The sequence below is a fragment of the Ambystoma mexicanum genome, chromosome 1q (genome assembly GCF_040938575.1).
Source record: "Ambystoma mexicanum isolate Mex_15411 chromosome 1q, UKY_AmexF1_1, whole genome shotgun sequence".
NCBI classification, from domain to species: Eukaryota; Metazoa; Chordata; class Amphibia; order Caudata; family Ambystomatidae; genus Ambystoma; species Ambystoma mexicanum.
The window spans coordinates 839,112,587-839,134,941 of record NC_090922.1 but is presented as its reverse complement, the minus strand read 5'-3'; the positions used below and the strand labels follow the sequence as shown (position 1 = coordinate 839,134,941).

Below are 22,355 nucleotides of genomic sequence, written 5' to 3'. Positions count from 1 at the left end.
GTTTTGGTTCTCGTCGTTCCTGGCAGTGGCTTGGCGTCACATGGTGATTGTGTCTGATGCATTTATGAATCGGGTCTTAAATGTTTGATGCTTCTATGCACTGTGGGTCCTGGTTCTCATAGTTGTTCCTTGTGTTCTGGAGGATGTGGAGCGGAGTTGAGAGATGTGGGGCTCATGGTTGCTGCGGGTCTGAGGCTCTTTGAGCTGGGATGTGTTTGGGTGTGGCAGGCACAAGGCTCCGAGGGGCAGCTCGGGGCGTATGGGGTTGGTGCTTGATGGCGTTCGAGTGCTAGCGTTGATTTCTTGGGGATTTGCTGGGTGTGGCAGGCCCAAGTTCCGGGGGGCAGCTCGGGACTGGTGGAGGATTTAGTTTATTATTTTCTGTTCTTGTGGGTGGGTTCCACATTATTGTTGTGGTCGGTTATAGAGGGTACTAGATGTGTTTAGGAATTGTAACATTCTTCCTATTGTTGACGTTAGCGGTGGGTCGTTATGTATTTGTGTTCATCTGGTTTGCCGGGTGTTATTGTTAAGGGTAGGGTCTTCCAATTACCCCTCTCCTGTTTTGGGGCGCAAGTGTTTTCCACTGCACTTTAGTGAAGGGCATTTTACGCATTCAATGGTTATTTCCGCTCCTTCTCCAGGTTTGCTTGATGGTGTAGTTTTGGGTGCACTGCGTACTGGCCACACGTGGTGCAAGGTTTGCTATGGTTAAGGTATTGGTGGTGAGTATTGTCGCCTCTTTACAGTGGCGGGGAAGAAGGGGGTGTAGTAATGTGTTCAGTATGGTGTTATTCTTTTCCAGCTGTGACGGAGTGAGAGGTGTTGTAATATGTGCTTGAGTGTGCGCGCGTGTCACGTGCGTGGAGTGTTATTCTTTTCCAGCTGTGACGGAGGGAGAGGTGTTGTAATATGTGCTTGAGTGTGCGCGCGTGTCGCGTGTGTGGAGCTGGGTGCACGTACACTGTGACGTGCTGGTGTTCGATCAGTGGCGGTTGAGGGAACAGTTGGAGACCGCCGGGTGGGATGCCGGTGTCTAACTCATGTTAACTACGTATTCCAATGGAGTTGTGATACCTGAACAATAAACCCGTTAACGATCTTACCTGACTGGAATCGTCCTTCCCATAGATCGTTACACAATGGTACTCCACAAACAGACCTACAAACTAATCCTGTAACCGAGGATAGTTGAATTAGTCACTTTACAACCCTTTTTGCCCCGTTTGAATTTACAAATAAGAAACAGGAGATAGGCCCCTTGGAGAAATGGCCTTTGCTTTTGAGAAGAGCGATGTTGAAAGTCTAATTATGAAGCTAAGCTCCTGTCGGGCTCCAGGACTGCATGGTTTTACAAATACAATGCTTAAGGAAGCCCCTGGATTATGGGCTGATATCACCTTTCTGTTATTTGAACAGGTGATGCGAGCCAGAGAGGTACAGAGCTCAAGGAAAACTGCACTGATAGTACCCATATTCAAGAAGGGCGATAGGGAAGATCCTATAATGTATCACCCTATTGCCCTATTGGATATTTTGGGTAAGTGTTTTGCTTCAGTGGATTTGTGCCACTTGATCAGCTGGGCAATTAGAGCAGGCCGACTTGTTCGCTGAGAGTCGGGTTTTGTTAAAGGCGTGGGAACCAACATAAGCCTTGTGAAAACACAGAGCTATCAAGGGTGATTCAAAAATCTATCTAGCTGGGCGTAATTAAGGCATTGTATTCATCCACCTCGAAGCAGGTTAAACTATCCATGAAATGACTTTTCTCAAAAAAGATCAGCACGCATAGAGGTTTGAAGCAGGGGTGGCCCTTGGCCCCTGCTTTATTTAATCTATACTTCTTTGACGTGTGTTAGCCATGGGCTGGTAAATACCTTTACTCCTAAAATAAATGGAGGGGTTGTACCCTGGATGCTCTATGCGGATGATTTGGTCTTCGGTGACCAAACACCCATAGGCTTGCAGCGTAGATCAAACCAATTCCAGGTCTGCATAAAGGAAAATGATTTGAGAACTAACGTCAAAAAAAGTCTAAAATAATGTCCCTAAATTCATTAAAAGGCACACAAAAATGTTTATTTAAATGGTATGTGGAAAGGAGAGGCTGGAATCTGTAGAGTCAATTGTTTATTTGGGAGTATATTTGAACTGTAGTATAAACGAGAATCTATGGGCTCTGGCTCAAGTCAAAAGTTTGGCGGCCAAGGGTTAGCATTCCAAAGGAGATACAGCAAATTTACTATCTCATCTGTTGCTACCTTTTGTAAACAAAAGGTCATTCCAATCGTAATTTATGGAGCAGAAGTGACCTTAAATCTTTCTTGGCAAATCTGGGACGTACTAGAAGGTGCCTTTTGGAGGAGGGTACTTTGCCTCCCAAGTGGGCTCGCGTCTGCATTAATCGGATATGAATAGGGCTTACAATCATTATATTCAGTTATCTTCTGGAAATTATTGTTTATGTTTCGGAAGTGGGTAATGATGGACCTCCTGCCTTCATTTGATATTTTAAGAAACTTCGATAACGAGAAATGTGATTGGCCTTTAGAAAATTGGAAGTCTGAATGTGAGGGTTGGCTAAAAAGTCTAGATATCTCTATTGGATAGATACCCAAGAAAATAGAAATAGATATAGACTATCATTTAACTTTAGTAACGAAAGGAGAGCTGTTAATATGCTCCCGGAGTATTTAAACAAGTTTCCTTGCCCTCACTATTGTGATCAATTTATGCAATTGCGCTTGAACCTACTACCAACCAGGGAAGTATTGAGTGTGTGAAAGCAGATTGATCAAATGGAGGCTGACTGTAGATTTTGTCTAGAGGACGGAATGATTGAAACAATAAAACATCTAGTTGTGAGCTGTAGTGGTTTAATGCTCTTAAGAACATGTTATTTAGGGGAATCTGTTAACAATGTTAAAACCATGACGGCTGATGAATGGTGGAATATGTTTTTAATGGGGGAAAAGCCTTTTATGATTGTTGCAGTTTTGACATTTTTGGAAGAAATTGTAATTTTGCAGCAGTGATACTGCTGTAATGTTATTTGATTTTGTAGGAGAACAGAGAATTACATTATGTAATGTAATTTGTAAATGGAATTGTTGAAATGTAATGTGTTCTTTGGGAATATGAAAGGTTTGTAATAAACCAACCATACATAAAACACAAAATAAAAAAAAAGAGGAGATGAGAAGAGAGTGGTCCACAGTGTTGAACGCTGCAGTCAGATCAAGAATAATAATAATAGAAGAAAGCTTGGAGTGGCGGGCTGTGAGGAGAGAATTCGAAACATGAAGAAGGGCAGTTTCAGTGGAGCGAGATGGACGAAAACCAGACTGCAAAAGAGGAAGAAGAGAATGAAGACTCAGATAACGTGTAACCTGGGTATAGGCAGCCTGTTCAAGAATTTTAGAGAGAAAGGGTAGAAGGAAAATAGGGTGGAGTCAAAGACCTTAAGAGGAGAGGATGATGAAAAAGTGTGTAGTGATGGAGCAGGAGAAAGAGGAGGAGAAAGAGAGGCTGATGGGGTGAAAGCTATACGAAGACTAGTGACTTTAGATGTAAAGTAGTTTGCAAACATCAGAAGAAGAGAGGGACGAGAAAGCAGAAGCATCAGGGGCTTTATTATATTTGCTTTACCATGAATGTAACATCCCTCCCTAAGTAAACAGATACAATTTTAACTGAGAGTGCTCCTTAGTCTACAGCATAAAGCCCTGGCGCCATTGTGGTACACCTCTTGGCGCTCTTCTTGGATACCTGGCATCTTCGGTTGTGTGGTTGTTGGCTCCATCCTGCTGTTGGTTTCTAGTCTTCATCTTTCACACCCTAGAACGACTCTGTCCCATTTAAACTACTGACATCCATACTGTTATTACTTTTACTGTCTGCGCCATAGCTTCTTCATTTTATTTGCCATCGTTATCATTGTTGCCTTTCCTTATGAAAGGAGCAGCCTTCCACCTCCTCAGGCTCTTATCAATTGCCGCTATCTGTATTTGCCTCGCGAATGTGTTGTTATTGATTAGTAGATCCCTACATGGGTGTGAAGGTAAAGCATATTTAATGTGATGCCCCACCAGTGCTCCTACCAGAGCCACCACAGTAGAGGAATGCGCTGAATTTAATGCAATGTTTGCGCAAAAAACTTGTATAATGCTACTTCCATGTCTTCTTTCTGCCCTAAGTCAACGTGGGATGTTTTGCTTAGTGTGTGCATGAAGCGCTCCTCATCACTGTTGCCTTGAGGCCACCCTTGTGTAATTCTCTGATGGGTAATCTTCAGCTTTGTCACAACGTTCTTGAATTCTTGTCCCCAGAAAGGATGGCCATTGTTGGTACACAGGTATTCCCAGAAGACATGAATAGTGATCATTTCTCAATTGGCTGAAACTCTGCTGCTATTTTTGATAACTCTATCTCCGGGTACCCTGACCATTCACCCACGTTGACTAAGAAATGCTTATCTAACTGGATCATTCCAAAGTCCATGCTCACGCATAGCCATGGGTTTGAGCTTCTTGGCAGAGGCTGGGTCAATGTCTCTATTGCCTGATGCCGTACGCAACTGATTATGGCTACTTTGACTTTGGCCTTGAGGTCCGGGAACCTCTCCCTCAGGCGTGATTTCGGCTTGGCCAAGCCCTGATATCTATGAGGGTGACGTTTAGCACTCACTCTACCAATGTCATAATGCATGTGTCGTGAAGTAGAAAGCCTCTCTGCAATCAAGTGAGTTATGTGCAGAATTTGCATAGCTCTGGTATAGTATCTTTCGCATTAGCGGTCCTGTGCCCCTGTGTCGGGAGCAGGTATTTTCATTGACCAAAGGTGATGACCCCAGAGGTTACTTGAAAGCTTTTGTCCTTTCTTGCAGCACAAAAGAGTTAATCAATTGACATGTATAGCACAACCTCAGCACCCATGATCATGTGGAAAGGATCTTCCATCATGGGAATATCACCTTAGGGAATCCCTGGAGAATGAAGTGACAATCGGCAGGCTTGTCAGCACCAGGATGCTAAGATAATGTCAAATTATACTCTTCCAACTGCAGCACCTACCTCTCAATCTCAATCCTGGCCTCAGGCCTGTGTGCTGCCCCATTTACAATGGGGATTAGAAGTGTGTGATCCATTACAACCACGATTGAGTGTCCGTAGTAGCACAATTGAACTGCCAATGCCATTCTCTCAATATGTGAATACTTCTGTTCAATCACCATCAATACTTTGGTTGCAAAGGCAATATGGTGTACATTGATCCTTTTGGATTAACACTGCCCCCAGACCATTTGCTCTATAGGCGCATTATAAAATGCCAATAAATAAATAAAAATAGCACAGCCTCTGTGGGAAGTGATGGGTAAAAGCATGCATGGTCGTTTTTGCTGTCGGAGCCTTTTAGGCGGCCTGAAATACCTGTTCTACCTACACGTCCCAGGGCCATGGACAGTCCTGCTTTAAATTCTGCAGTTGTTCAAAGATAGGGCCAGGTGGAGGATGAACTACCCGCATGCATCCCCAGGAAACTGCAGACTGCTTATGGATTCGTAGGAGCAGGATCTTTGCAGGATCTTTGGATCCTATGAGAGGCCAGACTCCTGGAAGATAGTAAATATCTCACTATTTGCCTTATTCAGCTTAGCGTCAGACCTTGTTACTTCTGTTGGGAGTGGACAATGGACATCATTTCCATGTGCTCCACTTATGATGTTGTATAAATCAGCATATCATAGCTGACATTGAGAACAAAGGGGAGACCTGACAAAAAACTCACAAACGTTTTCTGAAATACTGATACTGATATCACAAAGCTCAAACCTGTGCACCTATAACAGGGGTCTGCAATCTGCAGCAGCTCTACAGATGTTTTGGGCTACAACTCCCATGATCTCTCTCCATTGACTATGCTGGCAACGGCTGATGAGAGATGCATTCCAAAACATCTGGAAAGCGAAGATCCTTGTTGAATAAGAACGTTGTGATGTACCCTGAGTCAGAGTGAAACAGCACCTGGTGGTATCCTGCATTAAGATCAATTTTGGAGAATAACATTGGCAAGCTTAAAGTCTGCCACAATCTCAATGGTCATGGGCATAGAGGTGTCCTTCCCTCTTAGTAGGCATATTTGGGAAGCCCACATCCACATCTACTCTCATGGAGTCATGTGGTTTCTGTTTTGCCTCAATAACAATTAGTCATACCCATGGGCAAGCGTGAGACATTCTCGACTAAGTCGTCCTTTTCCAACTTGTCAAAAATCATTGGCATTCTCTTTCAGAAACTGAAAGGACCTATCGATGATTAAGACCCTCTGCTTGCTTTTTGAGGCACAATACTCTGTTAAACACAGATGTGAGGATTTGGAGGAAACTGGAAATGTCTTCCATACACATGCCAAAGGTCAAGTTCACTACGTCCAGAGCCTCCACATTGTCACGCCCCTGCAGCCTGTTCCTGCCAGCTTTGGTGGCATAGAATGAGACCCTAGGATTCTTTCGTCCATGGCCAACTGTTGCCATAAACACCCCCTTGAACAGTATGGGCGTAGGACCACTAAACCCGAATCCCACACCCTGTTTAGGATCATCCAAGGTCACAGGGCAATTGTCACAAAATGAGTATCCGCCAGGACATTCACCCAAGCACCGGTATCAATCAGGACAGGCACTTGTTTCCCACCAACTGTGACACAGCACAATGGTTGATGCTGTCTGCATGACCCCGCACCCATGACAGTGGAAATGAAGATCTTGTGTTCCTTCTCGTCACAAACCTCACCTTCCTTGGCCACCTCTGCCAACGTTGTCTTAGGTACATTGGGAACACAGAACTGGGATTTGTCCCTAAAGACTGGCGCAAAGTGGTTGATTTTGCCACATCTGTTGCAAGTCCTCCCCGTGGCAGGGAATCTTCCATGATGAGGCACTGAACCTCCATAGAAGTCACACAAGTCATTGAACAGCAGCAAGGAGTTGTGGTGGGCAGGAGAAAGAGCACTTTTGTGCAAAAATTTCAAGACCATCTGAAAGCTCTGATATTTTAACCTGCACTGTCACCTGGCTTCTTCCAAGTGCACCGTCCTCATGTCTGCCAATTCATGTGAGCAACCAAGTTCCAAAACCTTCTGCAGAGTAATCCCAGGTTCCTGTAGACTCTGTTGTCACAAATGCCCCCCCCCGAACCCCACCCCAAAAAGCCATGCCCTCACCTTTTATCCTTTGACAATTCATGTACATTTAAACACTAGTTGGCGTAGCCAAGCAGGTAGGCTTCCCAAACAATTCTGTCACACCCTGATGGACGTAGTCGAAACCTTTCATAAATGGAACTCACTAATGGGCTGAAGTAGGTGGGCATGGCCTCTGTAGCAGCGTTGTAGGAGTGGTTTTCTTGGAAAAGCATTTTAAATATTGCATGTAGCACTTCCCTTGCTGTGTAGAAAAGTATTTACCTCTTGGCTGCATCATCTCTCAGTGCCACAAGGGATATTTCTAATGTAGCTTCTCCAACCAATGCGCTCACGTGGGACCCTGACAGGAAGGGACCCTGTTGAGGTCAATCACCTTCATCTGGGATATGTGTAAATCGGTCATTCTCACAATTGCAGGCGCCTGCCACCCAGGTGCGGTCGAGGAGTCAGGCAGCTCATCTTCACTGTCATATGCCTTTTAGGTTGTGGAATTATGTCCTTGGCATGGTATGGTGTGTGGGTGTGCACGAACGCCACCACGAGCACTCGTGAGGATCAGGCTGCTTGCTTAATAGCAGAGAGGGACTTTTAGTATATTGTGCATACTGTAATCTGATTTTATAGACAGTGCCAGACAGTGTCCAAAGTTTTTTCTCAGCTTAGTCTTTGTGATTATTTAGAAACAGCTACATAAACTAGGGTGACCAGAGGTCCTGGTTTTGCTGGGAAAGTCCTGAAATTGGGTCCTCTGTGCCCCCGTCCCAACAGTTATTTTAATTTACAAACCCCATCCCGTTTTTGGGAAAAGAGGGGGTGCCAGTCCTGGTTTTTGTGGAAAGGGAGGGTCGGCAACAATTATAAAGTAAGGTTATATTAAAATACACACAGGATTTTGTCATACCACGCTGAGCTTGAGCCCCCAACCTTACAGGTTCAAGGTACATGCATTAACTAATTGTGCCACAGAGACCAGGGGGGAGATGAATGACCAGCAAGGCTTATAACATGTATCAAAGCAAAATCTCCTTTTATTCTAAATAAGCTTATCCACAGTCAAAAGCGCACAGTTTATAGGAGTAGGAGAACTGCTGGAAATACTGTGGGATGGAGGGGTAAGGGTGGTTTGAGAGGGATGAAGGCTGTGATAGGCGTAATCCTTCTTTTATGTTGTTGGCCGTCCCAGTTTTTCGTATTGGAAATCTGGTCACCCTAATGTAAGCACTCTGTGGCGAGTGAGTCTCATGAGTGCCCGTGACCCTGGCGGCCTCGTGAGACTCAGTGCGCGAACGCGCACAGAGGTCAGGAAGCCGAGCAAGAGAAATGCATGAAGATCAGAAGGAGCGGGCATGCAGGAGAGGGTGCTTAGCCCGGGCGCTCATTATTAGAGAACATTAGTAGGACTAGCGCTGCTCTTCACTGGTACTGTCATTTATGTTTGGGACTTCCTCATTGGTAGTGAAATAAATGCCAGACCCATGCTGGAGAACAACAGTTACAGGTAAGTAACTTGTTCCTTCTCCAGCATGGGGTCTGGCATGGATTCACATGCTCATGAATATAAGAATACATAGCAGTACACACATGCACAACCAACGGGAGGTGGCAAAAGGCTCAACATTAAGCATTACATAAACTCAACATTAAGCAACTCTTACCTCCTCACCAGGCCCACCTTCAGGCAAACAGGTGCGCAGCACTGCTTGGCCGACTATGGACTCCTCCCTGGAATCCCGGTCGACACAGTAGAATATCGTGAAGGTGTGCGTCGACCTCCACTTAGCAGCCCTGCAGATGTCCAGCAGGGGCACACCAGACAAGAACGCCCTAGTAGCAGCGATCGCTCTGGTCGAATGGGCTCTCGGACGGCCGGGCAACGGCATGATGCAGCCGGAGAGCCATCTGGAAATGGAAGCCTTCGAGAGAGCCTTCCCTTGGTTCACAGGTCCAAAGTTCACAAACAGCTGTGATGTCTTCCGAAAACTCTTCGTTCGGTCCACGTAGAACTTAAGCGCTCTAGCTACATCCAGCGAGTGCAAAGTCATCTCGGCCGGCGATGGAAAGAAAACTGGCAACACCAAGGGCTCGCTAAGATGGAAGTCCGACGGCACCTTGGGCATGAAAGAGGGGTGCGTCCTCAGCACCATCCTCATATTGTGAAAAGTCAAGTATGGAGGCTTGCAGGATAGGGCCTGAATCTCTCCCACGCGTCGTGCGTTGGTGATGGCCACATGGAACGCTGTCTTCCACGACAGGAACTTCAACGGAGCCAAATGCAAATGTTCGAATGGCGGCCCCATGAGCCTGGTCAGCACCACGTTGAGCTCCCATGCCGGGGCTGGAGCCTTCACCGGCGGGAACGAACGGAACAGTCCCTTCATAAATTCCTTCACCAGTGGATGAGACCACAAGGACGGCCGTCCTTCAGTTCTGGTGTATCGGGAGATCGCTGCCAGATGTATCTTGATGGAAGCGTGAGCTAGTCCAGCTTTGGCCAGCAACTGTAGGTATGGTAACACTTGAGGTGCCGTAATCCGTAGAGGGTTGATCTTCTGTGCATGGCACCAGACAGATAACCTCTTCCACTTATGTCCGTAGCACTTGAGAGTTGAGGATGCCCTGGCCTTTGCAAGAACCTCTCTGCAGTCAGCCGGGATATCGTACTCTCCAAACTCTAGTGCTGCAGGAGCCAGGCCTGCAAGTTCAGCGACTCCGGGTCGTGATGAAGAATGGCGCCTCCCTCTCTGGAGAGAAGATCTGCGTCCGTCGACAGCTTGACTGGTCGGGACGCTGAGAGGTCCAGAATGTCCGGGAACCAGATCTGTCTCAGCACGCCGGTGCAATGAGGATCATCCTGCACTGGGACCTCTTGAGCTGGCTGATGAGTCGAAGCAGCAGAGGCAACGGAGGAAACGCATACAGGAACAGGCCATCCCAGGGGAACGAGAAAGCATCGCCCATGCTCCTCGGCTGGGCAAACCTGCGGGCGAACCTCTGGCACTTGGAGTTCGTCGCCGTCGCGAACTGGTCGATCTGGGGTTTGCCCCATCGTTGGAAGAGCCGATCCACTTGATCCTGGCGTAGTTCCCACTCGTGGCACGAGCGCAGCTCCCTGCTGAGTGAGTCGGTGATGGTGTTTTTTATTCCTGCCAGATGGAAGGGAACCAGAAACATCCCCTGGGCGACGGCCCAGTGCCAAAGATCCTGGGCCTCCTTGGATAGGGCTGGGGATCTGGTGCCTCCCTGCTTCCGGATGTAGAACATCGTGGTGGTGTTGTCGGTGAAGATCCTCACGACCTTGCCCTTGAGGGACGGGAGGAACGACTTGAGTGCCCAGAACAAGGCACGGAGCTCCAAGATGTTGATGTGGAGGGACTTCTCCTCTGGGAGCCAAAGGCCTCTTGCATGGAGATCTCCGCTGTGCGCACCCCATCTCTCCAGGGAGGCGTCCATCGTCACCGTCTCCTGATGTGCCGGGGTCTGGAAGTCCGTGCCCGCCGTGACGTGTGCACGGGTGCCCCACCACTGAATTGCTCGACGGAAAACCTTGTTGAGCGGGATCTTGTCTTCGAAGCTACCCGCCGCTTGCATCCAGCGGGCGTCGAGGAACTCCTGTAGAGGACGCATCCGTAGCCTGCACAGGCGCACTAGATAGATGCATGAGGACATCATTCCGAGGAGGGACTTGATGGATCTGACCCTGGCCACGTCCGTGGCTAGCAGGCGCTGCACCTTGCCAAAGATGGCCTTAGTCCTTTCCTCCAACGGAGACGGCAATCGTTCCACTGTATCGAGCTTTGTTCCCAGAAACAGTGCCACCTGCGACGGAACCAAATGGGATTTCGGGTAGTTGATGGAGAAACCCAGCTCCGTGAGTAAGCGGACGGTCTTCGCCGTCCTTGCACAGATGAGCCAGTCGTCCAGGTAGGGGTAGACGTGGATCCCCTGCAGACGCAGCCGCGCCGCCACTGGTGCTAGGCACTTGGTGAACACCCTGGGTGCCGACTTCAATCCAAATGGCAGAGCTCTGATTTGGTAGTGGAGTCCTTGGACTACGAATCTGAGGAACTTTCGGTGTCCTTTTAGGATGGGGAAGTAAGCATCCTCCAAGTCCAACGACGATAGGAAGTCGCCCTCCTCCAGCTGTCCCAGCACGTGCTGGAGAGTGACCATCCTGAACTTCTGTGCCTTGATGTATTTGTTCAACCGACGTAGGTCCAGGATGGGGTGCCAACCGCCTGTCTTCTTTCTGACGAGGAAGTATCTTGAGTATACTACGGAGCCCCGGAGCCTCTTGGGGACGAGCTCGATGGCACCTTTCTTGAGCATCGCCTTTACCTCCAACAACAGTTCAGGGATGTGATTTTCCTTCCTGGCCACAGGAGGAATGCGGGGGCACTTCTTTTGGAATTCGAGAGTGTGCCCGTGGGCCAGGGCATCCAGCACCCAACGGTCGGTGGAGATGGACTCCCACACGCTGATGAACTTCGGCAGCCGGCCTCCCACCGAGGTGCTTCGGTGGGGGCCCGACACTACGGTCAGTTCAATCTTGCTTGGAGGCGGCCTTGCCGCCTTGGCCTCCTTGGCGACGACGCTGAGATCCTCCTTGCTTGCCGCAACCTCTGTAAGCCTCCTGGGACGAGGAGTGGCCCGCCTGGCGGTACGTAGAGGAGCCACAGCCTGATCCCTTGGAGGCCCCCTGTCTGCCTCCGGCACTCCGAAAGGGCCGTCGTTGCTGAAGGACTCCCAGGGCTCGGGCTTTCTCTGTGTCGGCCTTGATGGCCTGTAGCGACTCATCCACTGTTTTCCCAAACAGGTTGTTGCCGTCGAACGGCATGTCCAAAACCCTGGTCTGCACGTCCTGACGGAAGTCTGTCGCCTTGAGCCAGCCTCGTCGTCGAAGGCAAACACTGTTGCCCACCTGGCGAAACCCGGTGTCGGCAATGTCCGTTGCCACCGTTATGGCGTGGTCTGACGCCAACTCACCTTCCTGCAGAATCTCTAGGGCCTCCGCCCTCTTGTCCTCTGGTAGGAAGTCCAGTAGGGGAGCTATCTTGTACCATAGCTCCCTGTCGTAACGGGCCACAATCGCTAAGGCGTTGGCCGCCTTAATTGTCGTCGCCGCCGACGAGATGACCCGTCACCCCATGGCGTCCAATTTCTTACCCTCGCCATCAGGTGGGGAAGTAGAGGTTGAGGCTGTCGCCCCTGCCGCCTTCTTCTTGGCCGCCGCTGAGACGACCGAATCCGGTGTAGGTTGAGCCCTGAGGCACAATGGGGCGGCGTTGGGGACCCTGTACTTCTTCTCGTACCTGTCCCTGCAGGATCGCAAGTCCCTCGTCCCAGATATCGTCGAGTAACGGTACCGCGAGGACCGTCTTTCTCTTGGCCTCTCGCTGTTGATAGAGGAAGCCCTCCTTCTTCTGTTCCTCGGGGCAGAGCTGGAAGAGCTTGGACGCCCTGGTGATCATGGAGTAAAAAGGAGCCAATTTCTTCGGGCGGGGAGGCCCGAGGGAGTGGTGATGGAAGGTCTGTCCCGTCGTCACCACCGTCGTCATCCGTCCCCATCGTCGTATCCGTCGCTGTGTCATCCCTGGGGTCCGGTGAGGGGGATGAGGGCTCCACAGGTCATGAGGGCATGAAGGGCGGGGGGGTGAACTCTCCTCCGCTTGTTCGGAGGGCTTCCCGATGGGCCCGGTTCAGGATCGTCCACCGGGGTTCGTGGTAATCTCGTCCTTATCTCCATGCATAAGGTTTGGATTGCCATCAAAATGGCCGCCGAGTTGTCCTGAGGTTCGGCCAATGGCTGCGACGGGAGGGATGGCTGCTCCTCCACTGGTGCCTCATCGGCGCCACCGTCGCTTTCTTCGACCACCTCTTCGGGATCCCTTCCGTGGGATTGTACCTTCTCGAACCTCTCGTTGAGGTTCTTCAAGGTTTCCACAAGCTCCTCCTCAGAGGCTGAATCCGTGTCTGTAATGGCCACCGGCCCCCCACCCTCTTTTTCCACCGGGGTCTTTATGGGGGTCTTGTCGATGGGCTGGAATGAGGATTCCCTCCGCGGTGGCAGGGAAACTCTGGGCCCCCGAGATTGCCTCCACTGGTGCAGCCTCCCCAGGCTTCGCCAGGGCCACCGCGACTCCCTCGATAGAGGCCTTAGCCGGGTGAATCAAGGCCTTCGCCACCTTGGGCGCACTTGAGGCCTTCACCTTGGGGGGAGGGTCACTGCCTCGCACTACCTCGGCCGAATCCTTCGAGATCGACCGGGGCCTCTCCAGAAGTTTACCCGGGTTCTCGGATTTCCTCTACCCCGAACCAGAGCATTGGCTCGTGGTTGATGGTGCCGGGGAAGGCGTGCCCTGCCTGGCAGCCGAACAGCCCGACCGTTCGGCGCTCCCAGTGCCCGCGGACTCGCGGTGCTTAGCCTTCTGTTGGGCCCCCGTCACTGGGGCGCCCTCACAGGACTTAGAAGACCGCTCGGACCTTTTCTTCTTCTCACCTGCTGGGCCCTTCTCCAGCCAGCTGGCGAGGCAGGAACAACGATCCCTCATGGTCCGTTCCGATAGGTTCTTGCAGAACGCACGGTCCTTCTCCACGTGCGTCTTGTCCTCATGAAGGCAGTAGAGACATCTCGAATGCTCGTCCTCCTTGAAAACATTCTGTAACCCGCATCCAGGGCAGTTCCTGAACAGCTTGGATCCGGGCGTCGAGCTTCCCTTGACCTGGGCCATGTACATGGTAGCCTCAGATCTTCTGGAATACTCGATGAAAACTTCACCCTTGAGGGGCGTAGAAAATTCCGAAACGGGTCCCTGTTGATCGGAAGTAGAACGGTGGAGCTTGAGGCTCGATTTAACCGAAAAATTAGAACATTTCTTTGAAAAAGCGCGAAAACGCAGTAAAAGCTCGAAAGCTATAGCACAAGGACTCCCAACACTTGAACGTGCAGTAAAAATCTGAGGATGGCTGCCAGGGGAGGGGCTTGGGGAGAGGGCAGTCATTGGCTGGGGGCAGTATGACCCAGAGACCAGTGATTGGTTACTACTAAGAAAGGCAGATCAGAAACAAAACTGATACTGATTTTTTCTTTACCGAAGATGCCCAGCCTGACGACGGGGAATATTCATGAGCATGTGAAACCATGCCAGACCCCATGCTGGAGAAGGAGTTGGTACTTGACAAAGAAAACCAAATCGCCAGAGCCGTTGAAGAAACCTCAATCATGCACAAGGAAATGGTGGGCAGTGCACCATGCCCTGAGGTACATGCCATGCAATGTTGGGGGTACAAGGAGAAACAAAGGTGGGATGGCAAGGACGAGATGTTTGGGAGAAAAGAACCATTGAAGTGCCACAGGTGTGCCAGCCCTCGACATCTAGCCAACGATAGAGACTGCCCTGCTCAAGACAAAGAGTGTTCGAACTGTAAGTGAATTGGACACAGCGATTGCCTGCAGATGGAGAAATAAGAAAATCACATTGGCAGAAGTGAGTGGTGTTGCAAGAAGCGACAAATCCTCAGAGGAAGACAGGCCGACCATCATCATGGTGATCAGCTGCACTGCGAGTAGAGAGAAGCCATATTGTAGGATCAGAGTTGACAGAAACGAGGCCACGGTCATGGCAGACTCGGATTCAGATCTAACCCTTTTGCCCATTCGCACCTACAAATAGATGGTGGCCAACGACAAAGTGGAAGTGTTCAAAATGAAACATAGGCCCATCGTGTTTGGTGATGCATCACTTCGCTTGCTGGGATATATCAAAAGCACCATCAAATTCAAAGGGAGGAAGACACACAACCAAGTGTACTTTGCTGAAGAAAGTCCTTCAGTGCTAGGTTGGAATGACCAGCCAAGACTGGATATGAAACTCGACCCGAGCATGGATGATCAAGTTCTTTCAATAGTAGTAGAAGGAGCGTCGGTAGCAAAAGAGGACTTCCCTATGCTGTTTTCCAAGGGTCTGGGCAGAATACAAAACTTTGTGCACAAAATTAAACTACGTCAGAATGCAGTCCCAGTCAAACACAGAATTCAACCATAACCAGGCACAGCGCAGCAAGCATTAAACATACAGTTGAAACGAATGGTTGAAGAAGGCACCCTTGAGACCGTTGAATTGTTGCAATGGCTGAGCCCAGTGGTGTTAATAAAGAAACAAGGCTCGAATGAGCTGAGAGTATGCATAGATTTACGCAGCCTGAACCTGGAAGTCATACCTGACAGCTACGCACTTCCAAGCAACAATGAACTCATCTTGATGATGAAAGAGGCAACGTTTTTTCCCAACTTGGACATGCAATATGCATACCATCAGATTACATTACATAAGGAGTCCAGACCATTGACTGCGTTCATCACTCCGTTCAGGACTTTTCAATAAACAAGGATGCCGTTCTGGCTAAACTCTGCAGCATCAGCGTTCCAACAGATGATGGACTAATTGCTGAAAAACATCAGAAACTTATCCTATTTCCAAGATGATATCCTGATATATGTAGATGGCATAAAGACCCATGGCAGCGTGGTGAAAAAGGTGTGTCATATGCTGCAAGACGCGGCATATGGTTGCGCTATGAGAAGTGTGTAATCAGGGCCAAGGAGGCGGAGTACTTAGGATACACCATGTAAGAAGAGGGCATCAGTCCTAAGAAAAACTTGCTGCAAGCCATAGTGAAAGCTCCGGTAACAGCTAACAAGGAGGAATTAAGGTCCTTCCTCGGCTTAGCAGAATACTATGCCAGATTCGTGCCCAACCTCTCTGAAGTAACAGCACCCCTGAGAGAACTGTTAAGCAAAGGGGCAGAATATGTGTGGTTGCAGAACCAAGAGGGCGCATTCAAAGAAGTGAAAGAGAAAATAATTATGCACTGTGTCTTCAGCTTTTTAATCCCCACTGGAACACATTCATCATGACGGACGACAGCACGTATGTACTGGGTGCGGCACTCACCCGGAAGCAAGGAGAATGAGCATGTGGTCGCATTTGCATCGAAAGCACTGTCAGATGGCGAAATAAATTACTCTATCATCGAAAAGGAAATGTTAGTGTGTGCCTGGGCGGTTGAATGCTTCCAGACTTATGTGTGGGGTACTAGATTCACACTTCTGACCGACCACAAACACTCATACACATGCTGAGCCCAGGTGCCAGCAAAACGTTCACCACCAGGTTGGCATGCGTAATGGCGAAGCTAAAGGTGTACACATACAACAATGAGAACATAGCAGGATAGAGAAATGCGCAAGCCGACTGCATGTCAAAGCTGCCTCAGTTAAGAGGATCAAAGTCGACATTCTTGCAAGACGAATGTGTAGTGGCCTCCATCAGTGACCTGAGCAGCAAGACGTACATGGAAATGGAAGAGAACCACGGAGAGAAGAGTCGGCTAAAGACCCTGCGATGCTAATGATATCAGGCTGGGTCCGGGAAGGATGGCCCGATGAGAAAGCAGCCCAAGAAGGGCTGAGACCATTCTGGAAAGCTGTAGATGAAATAATTGAAGAAGATGGCCTGAGGGGAGATCAAGTTATACCACCAGTGGGCATGAGGAAAACAATCCTGTGCAGGATTCATTCAGGACACCTAGGGAGCAGTATGACGAGACGTCGGATCAGAGATGCATATTGGTGGCCGTGTATGGATCGCGCTATTCGAATAATGATGGATCAGTGTCATGAATGCTTGAATAGTGACAAGCGCCTTAAGTTGAGACAAGCACCACTGATTCCTACAGAAATAGCAGAAGGAGTATGGCACACGGTGGGATTGGACCTTATAGGCCCACTAGAAGCCATGTGGCCGGAGCACAGGTATGGAATAGTGATGGTCGATTACCTGTCCAAATGGGTGGAGGCTAAATTTGTGGCAGACATCAACACCATAACAGTCATTGAAGTATTGACCGAGGTGTTTCAAGGGGGAGAATTACCCAAACAAATTGTTACGAAAAATGGGGTGCAGCTGGTATCCAGAGAAATTGAGAAATTGCTGATGGGGAACAATATCAAGCAAAATAAAGCTGCACTGTACCATCCCTACGCCAATGAATTTTAGTTGAGAGGACAAACAGATCATTAAAGGAGCGTTGCAGCTGGCCAGAGCCTCAGGCATGGACCTGTACAAGACGGTCAAGGAGGCTATTGCAGCCCATCGCTTCATTCCCAATGGGACAATAAATGTGTCGCTGTTCCACATGCTGCAAGGAAGAAGAGCAGTTTCCTCACTTGTACCTCCATGGCTAACAAAGGTCTGAGAAGATGAGGTAGTGGACAAGAAAGAGGTTGTGTGGAGAATCAAGAAGAGTAAGGCGTCCATGAAGAGCAGAAGTGACGAGAGGAGAGCTGCCCTGAGAACAGAGGTGCAGGTGAGCGATATGGTCAAATTTCGACTGCCTCAAAAGGATCAAATCACTGGATCAAGGTTCAGCAGCCCGATTTAGGTGGTGCGGAGAGGAGAAAATCATGTATGTACCCAAGGTGGTAAACGGTGGAACCTGGAAAGGGTTGCTGTGTACCAAAGGACATTGGAGGGATCAATAGAACCTCAAGTGAGAGAGTCCAGCGTGCAAGAAAGAAACAATACACTGATGCCCGATGCCAGTGACATGAAACCAGGGAGGGAGAGCACTGTGGAGATGGAAGAGCACAGGTCCAGCATAGGAAGTTAAAGTGTGAGCCAAGAAAAACAGAGAAATTATTTGGCGGAGAGAACGGGCAGGAGAACATGAACCACAGAGTCGCCCATCAGAGAGTGTCCTTAAGGTCGGCCCGATTGGGAGAAGCGCAGACCTGCCCGGTATGAAGACACTGGGCCTCATTACAAGTGTTGCGGTGAGGCAACAATGGCGCCAGTAGTGCTACCGGCGCCATTGTTACCTCGCCGCAACATTACGAGTTTGCTTGCGGGTGCCGCTCTGGACGCCTAGTCAGACAAGACGTCCAGAGCGGCACCCGCGAGCAGATCAGGATGCTAACAACGTTCCCATCATTAACGGGACCGCTGTCAGCATCCTCCCCATTCCCATTGAGCCCTATGTGGGTTCAAATGGGAATGGGGACATACCGGGTCCGGGTCCCGAAAATGGGAATTAGCGGGCCCACAAATGTCAGAATGGCCCGGTAATTCCCATTTTTCGGGACCCGGGTTTGGGGGTAGCCATGCCGGTAAAAACGGCATGGCTATACCTCCAAACGCATAATGAGGCCCTATGTGATGGAATGGGACATTCCTGCTCAATGAAAGGAGGTATGTGGTGAGTCAGTCACGTGAGAGCCCGCAACCCAGGCGGCCTTGCGAGACTCAGTGCACAAGCGTGCTCAGAGGACAGGAAGCGTGTGCGAGAGACGCGCGAAGGTCAGAAGGAACGGAGCGAGCCAGAGAGAGTGCTTACCCCTCGGCGCTCCTTATTCAAGAACATTAGCAGGACTAACGCTGCCCTTCCCTGGGCCTGCCATATATGTTTGGGACTTCCTCATTGGCAGTGAAGTAACTGCCTAGCATTTCTGAGGCATGTAGATAAATACCCGTGGTACTTCAAAGTCACTGTGTCACTGCCTCATCATTTGACTACACACTCCTTAATGGATTTGCAGGCCACATCTCAATCAGGCCCCACCAGGGCAGGTGATGTAGTGCATGGGACTGCCGGTAGACGTCACACTTTCCTGAGTGACCACATTTGGAGCACACTCAAGGGATCCAGCTTTCCGGTGGCTTACACCGCAGCAATGGTACAGCTCTTCGGGACTATCCGACGTGCGCTGCACCATTCCCCAAGACACAGCTGAGCACAGGCAGCAACCAGAATAGGCACTACCTACCTGCTCGTGGGCAGTGTGTTTAGGTCCCAAGGGTAACATCGAGCCCTCAATGTTTGATGGCAGGTAATGGTGCCCACACGCACACACACACACACCAGGGGTCATAGTACAGAAATGTTGTCACGTTGCAAGTGCAAATTAGCACAGCATTAGCACTAGGGCAACGGTTTCGCTAGCGCAGAAAGAATTTGGTCCATATTAGAAAACATTTGCCTCATTACAAATGCAGTGTTGCATGGCATTAACGGAAGGGCAAAGCTTGCCCTTGGGCAAGAACTTCCTCTTCCAATGCATTTTTACACTAGGGCAAACTCTATGCCATGCTACAAACATGCACTGAAAGTATATATGCGTTTGTTGCACTAAGCAAGTTTTTACCCTAGTGCGATTGCAATGCAAAATTGGACCTACCAGGGTGCAATTGATTTCTGATGTGTCCCCAATGTTTTTTGATTTAGGGCAAACTTTGCCCTCGTGCTAATACCGTGCAAAATTGCACTTGCACCTGTGCAAAGCTTCTATACTCTGGCCCCAGGTATCTGTATGGCGCAGACTCTACTCATGCGCATGATAACTCCCTACTTATAGTATTTGCATGATGATGCATTTGGTATCATCACGCATGTACATTCTTTACCACAGAACGTAACAGAGCCGAGGGACGACAGAGAGAGAGAGGGGAGGAGTGTATGTGGGGGTGGGATTGAGAGATAGAAAGAGCCTAATTTTAAATCAGGCCTAGTATGTACGTGTGCGTGTGTGTGAGAAGATAGGTATATATATATATATAGAGTGAGAGAGAGAGATAGAGAGAGAGAGAGAGAGAGAGAGAGAGAGAGAGAGAGAGAGAGAGAGAGAGAGAGAGAAAGGTGGGGGTGTGGAGAGAGGGGCATAACTGAATGAGAAGGTCCACTTATTGAGGAAGAAAGAAGTGGGACCTAAGAGAGGGGACAGAAGAAAGACCCCCCCCCCCTTCATAGCGAGAAGAGGGCCAATTACAGACAGGGAATACGGCATACAGGAGGAAGGGTAGGTAGGACAGTGACAGTGCAAGAGAACAATTCATCATGGAGGTGGACCAGTAGTTTTAGACAAAAGAGAAGTGGCAGTCAATGCCACAGAGAAAGCCTGAGGAAAAGTCAGACGTCAGTCTAAAGGAATGGGAAAAGGGAGATAGCCTAAAAGCTACCAGAAACAGTCATTCATCAGCTGATATGGGTCATTGCAGCCTACATGCCAGCTAGGAATCCCATCAGAGGGTTTCAACATGGCAGTACACCTAGTGCTAGAAGTAGCAGTGAACACCCACAAGAGCCATTTGACTGCTGCCAGGCTCTCTCCCACCTGAGCTCAGGCCAGAAAATGCATTCCCTTCTGAATACCCACACAGGCACTGTGCAAGGCTTCTACACGGATCCTTGTGTTATTCCAAGCAGACATTTCAGAATACGTGTTCCTCATCTATTTTTTGACCCCTCATAAAAACAATATGTTCTAACATTGTGTGGGTTTCTCCTTTGAGCAAATGTATTTCACAGTTATTGTACTTGGCACGTTTCTTTGGGGTGCACACATTTGACCTCTTGCATATATGGCGCCACCACAGAATTCACTTAAGTATATCTCTGACATATCGTCTCCTGGCCACTTGTTAGACTTCCATAGAGCTCAACCTATCCTAGCAGAACCTACCTTTTTTTTTTGACGCACATTTCCACCTCAAACATATACTATAACCAAGAGAGAAGGCATGTGAAAAGGGAGCCCATTAGGATGCCCACAATTTTACACGAGACATATAGTGGCCCCAGTGGAGGCCCAGGCTGCCCTAGGGAGCCTTTCTTATCCTAGGGTACACATGCTTGTACATCTCAGATATTTACTTACACCAATGCATTGGCTTGCCATAGAGTGGCCTCCCATCCTGGAGTGCACACATTTCTATGGCCACACATACATCAGCAGCAGCAGAGCTCAGCCCATTCTGCCATATATCACACGTTCTTATTCATATCCAGAAAAAAGAAGAGGGCGATTTACTTACTGGTCCCCAGTCGGAGGCTGTCCAACGCCGGTCGCAGGGTGGACCCACGCACCCCATCTCACTGACGGGTCTCATAGCCTCATTGCACAGGTGAAACTCTACCGAGCAGCGTACCTCCCTTCTCATGACGCCTGGTGCACCACATTGAGCTGAGCACTAGAACAGGTAAAGGAGAAATGTCAATAGGAAGCAATCTGTATTTCAAGACAGCTCAAATTCACCCAAACTGAACAGGACACTGTAGTGTGGATAATAGTGTTGAACTGCAGATGTCAGGGATTCGGATCTTACTAGGTCTAACCGAGCCATTCTGATGGGATGGGCATCGGTGGCACCAATGGGAGCATTTAAAGACATTATTTTTCACAGCGAGTGGTAGTACTTGAATCGTCTACCAAGCAACATCCTAGACACAAAAGCAAATACATTGAGAACTAATAAGATTATGCATGTTACTAGTGCCATATTTGAGGGATGGCCATGTTCCCTGTTTACAGGCATTCACAAATCTCTACTTTTTTCATGAGCTGGTAACTAAATCCCACCTCACTCCCACTGGCATGCATACCCACGCCCAAACGAGCCACTTAGGGGGAGCCCATGTATGCTGCCTCAGCGACAACCATTATTCAACTCCATTTAAAATCTTTATCCCCAAAGAATTGAGATCAGTATTGCTGTTTTACCATTAATGGTGATGAACAGTTTGGTTGCAGAAGGATTTACTCTAAGGAAGCACACCACTGCCTATTAGAGTACGATGGCTATGCCAGTAAGACACCTCTGCCAGCAGCTAAGTGCGTGACTTCAGACATCTGTTAACAACCTGGAGTCACAGGTTTATGTCGCGGCTACCACGCAGCGCTCTCCGTTCTTCGAAGGCGATAGTTTTACCCAATGTAATTGTATTCAATCTAGCACCTATTTTTCCAGCAAACCAGGGCCACCAAAATAAATAAGATGAGCAGGCTGTTGGGGTGAATGTTCATTTCTGTGCTTATTTCCTCCCACCTCAGAGACCCCCAGCTCTTTTGCTGGACTTAGGACTTTTTAATTTTAACTCCTCAGTGAGAGGGACCTTTTACTCACTCTCTCATGTGTTTTCCCCTGTTTTTTCCTGATTCGGATTTTATGTTTTCACTGTTTTTGGAGTCTGACAAACTCCATAAGCATCTGCCTTTTGTATAGTGACACACAGCACCGTCAGTGCAGTGTCACTGAGAAGTACTTTGGATTTCTGTTAAGGTTGAAATACATTTTCTTGGGTGAAGTACTGTTGCCAAGAAT

General features: G+C 48.9%; 1 protein-coding gene across 7 annotated transcripts in view; it reads right to left on the bottom strand.

Annotated features, from left to right (window-relative positions):
- LOC138537634 (ADAMTS-like protein 2) overlaps positions 1-22,355 on the bottom strand; it is a 678,742-nt gene that overhangs the window by 101,549 nt on the left and 554,838 nt on the right. For all 7 annotated transcript variants that reach the window (XM_069641465.1, XM_069641464.1, XM_069641470.1 and 4 more), the window contains exon 14: positions 21,069-21,224. In XM_069641465.1, the coding sequence (XP_069497566.1) occupies positions 21,069-21,224 (156 nt within the window). The remainder of the gene's footprint in view (positions 1-21,068; positions 21,225-22,355) is intronic.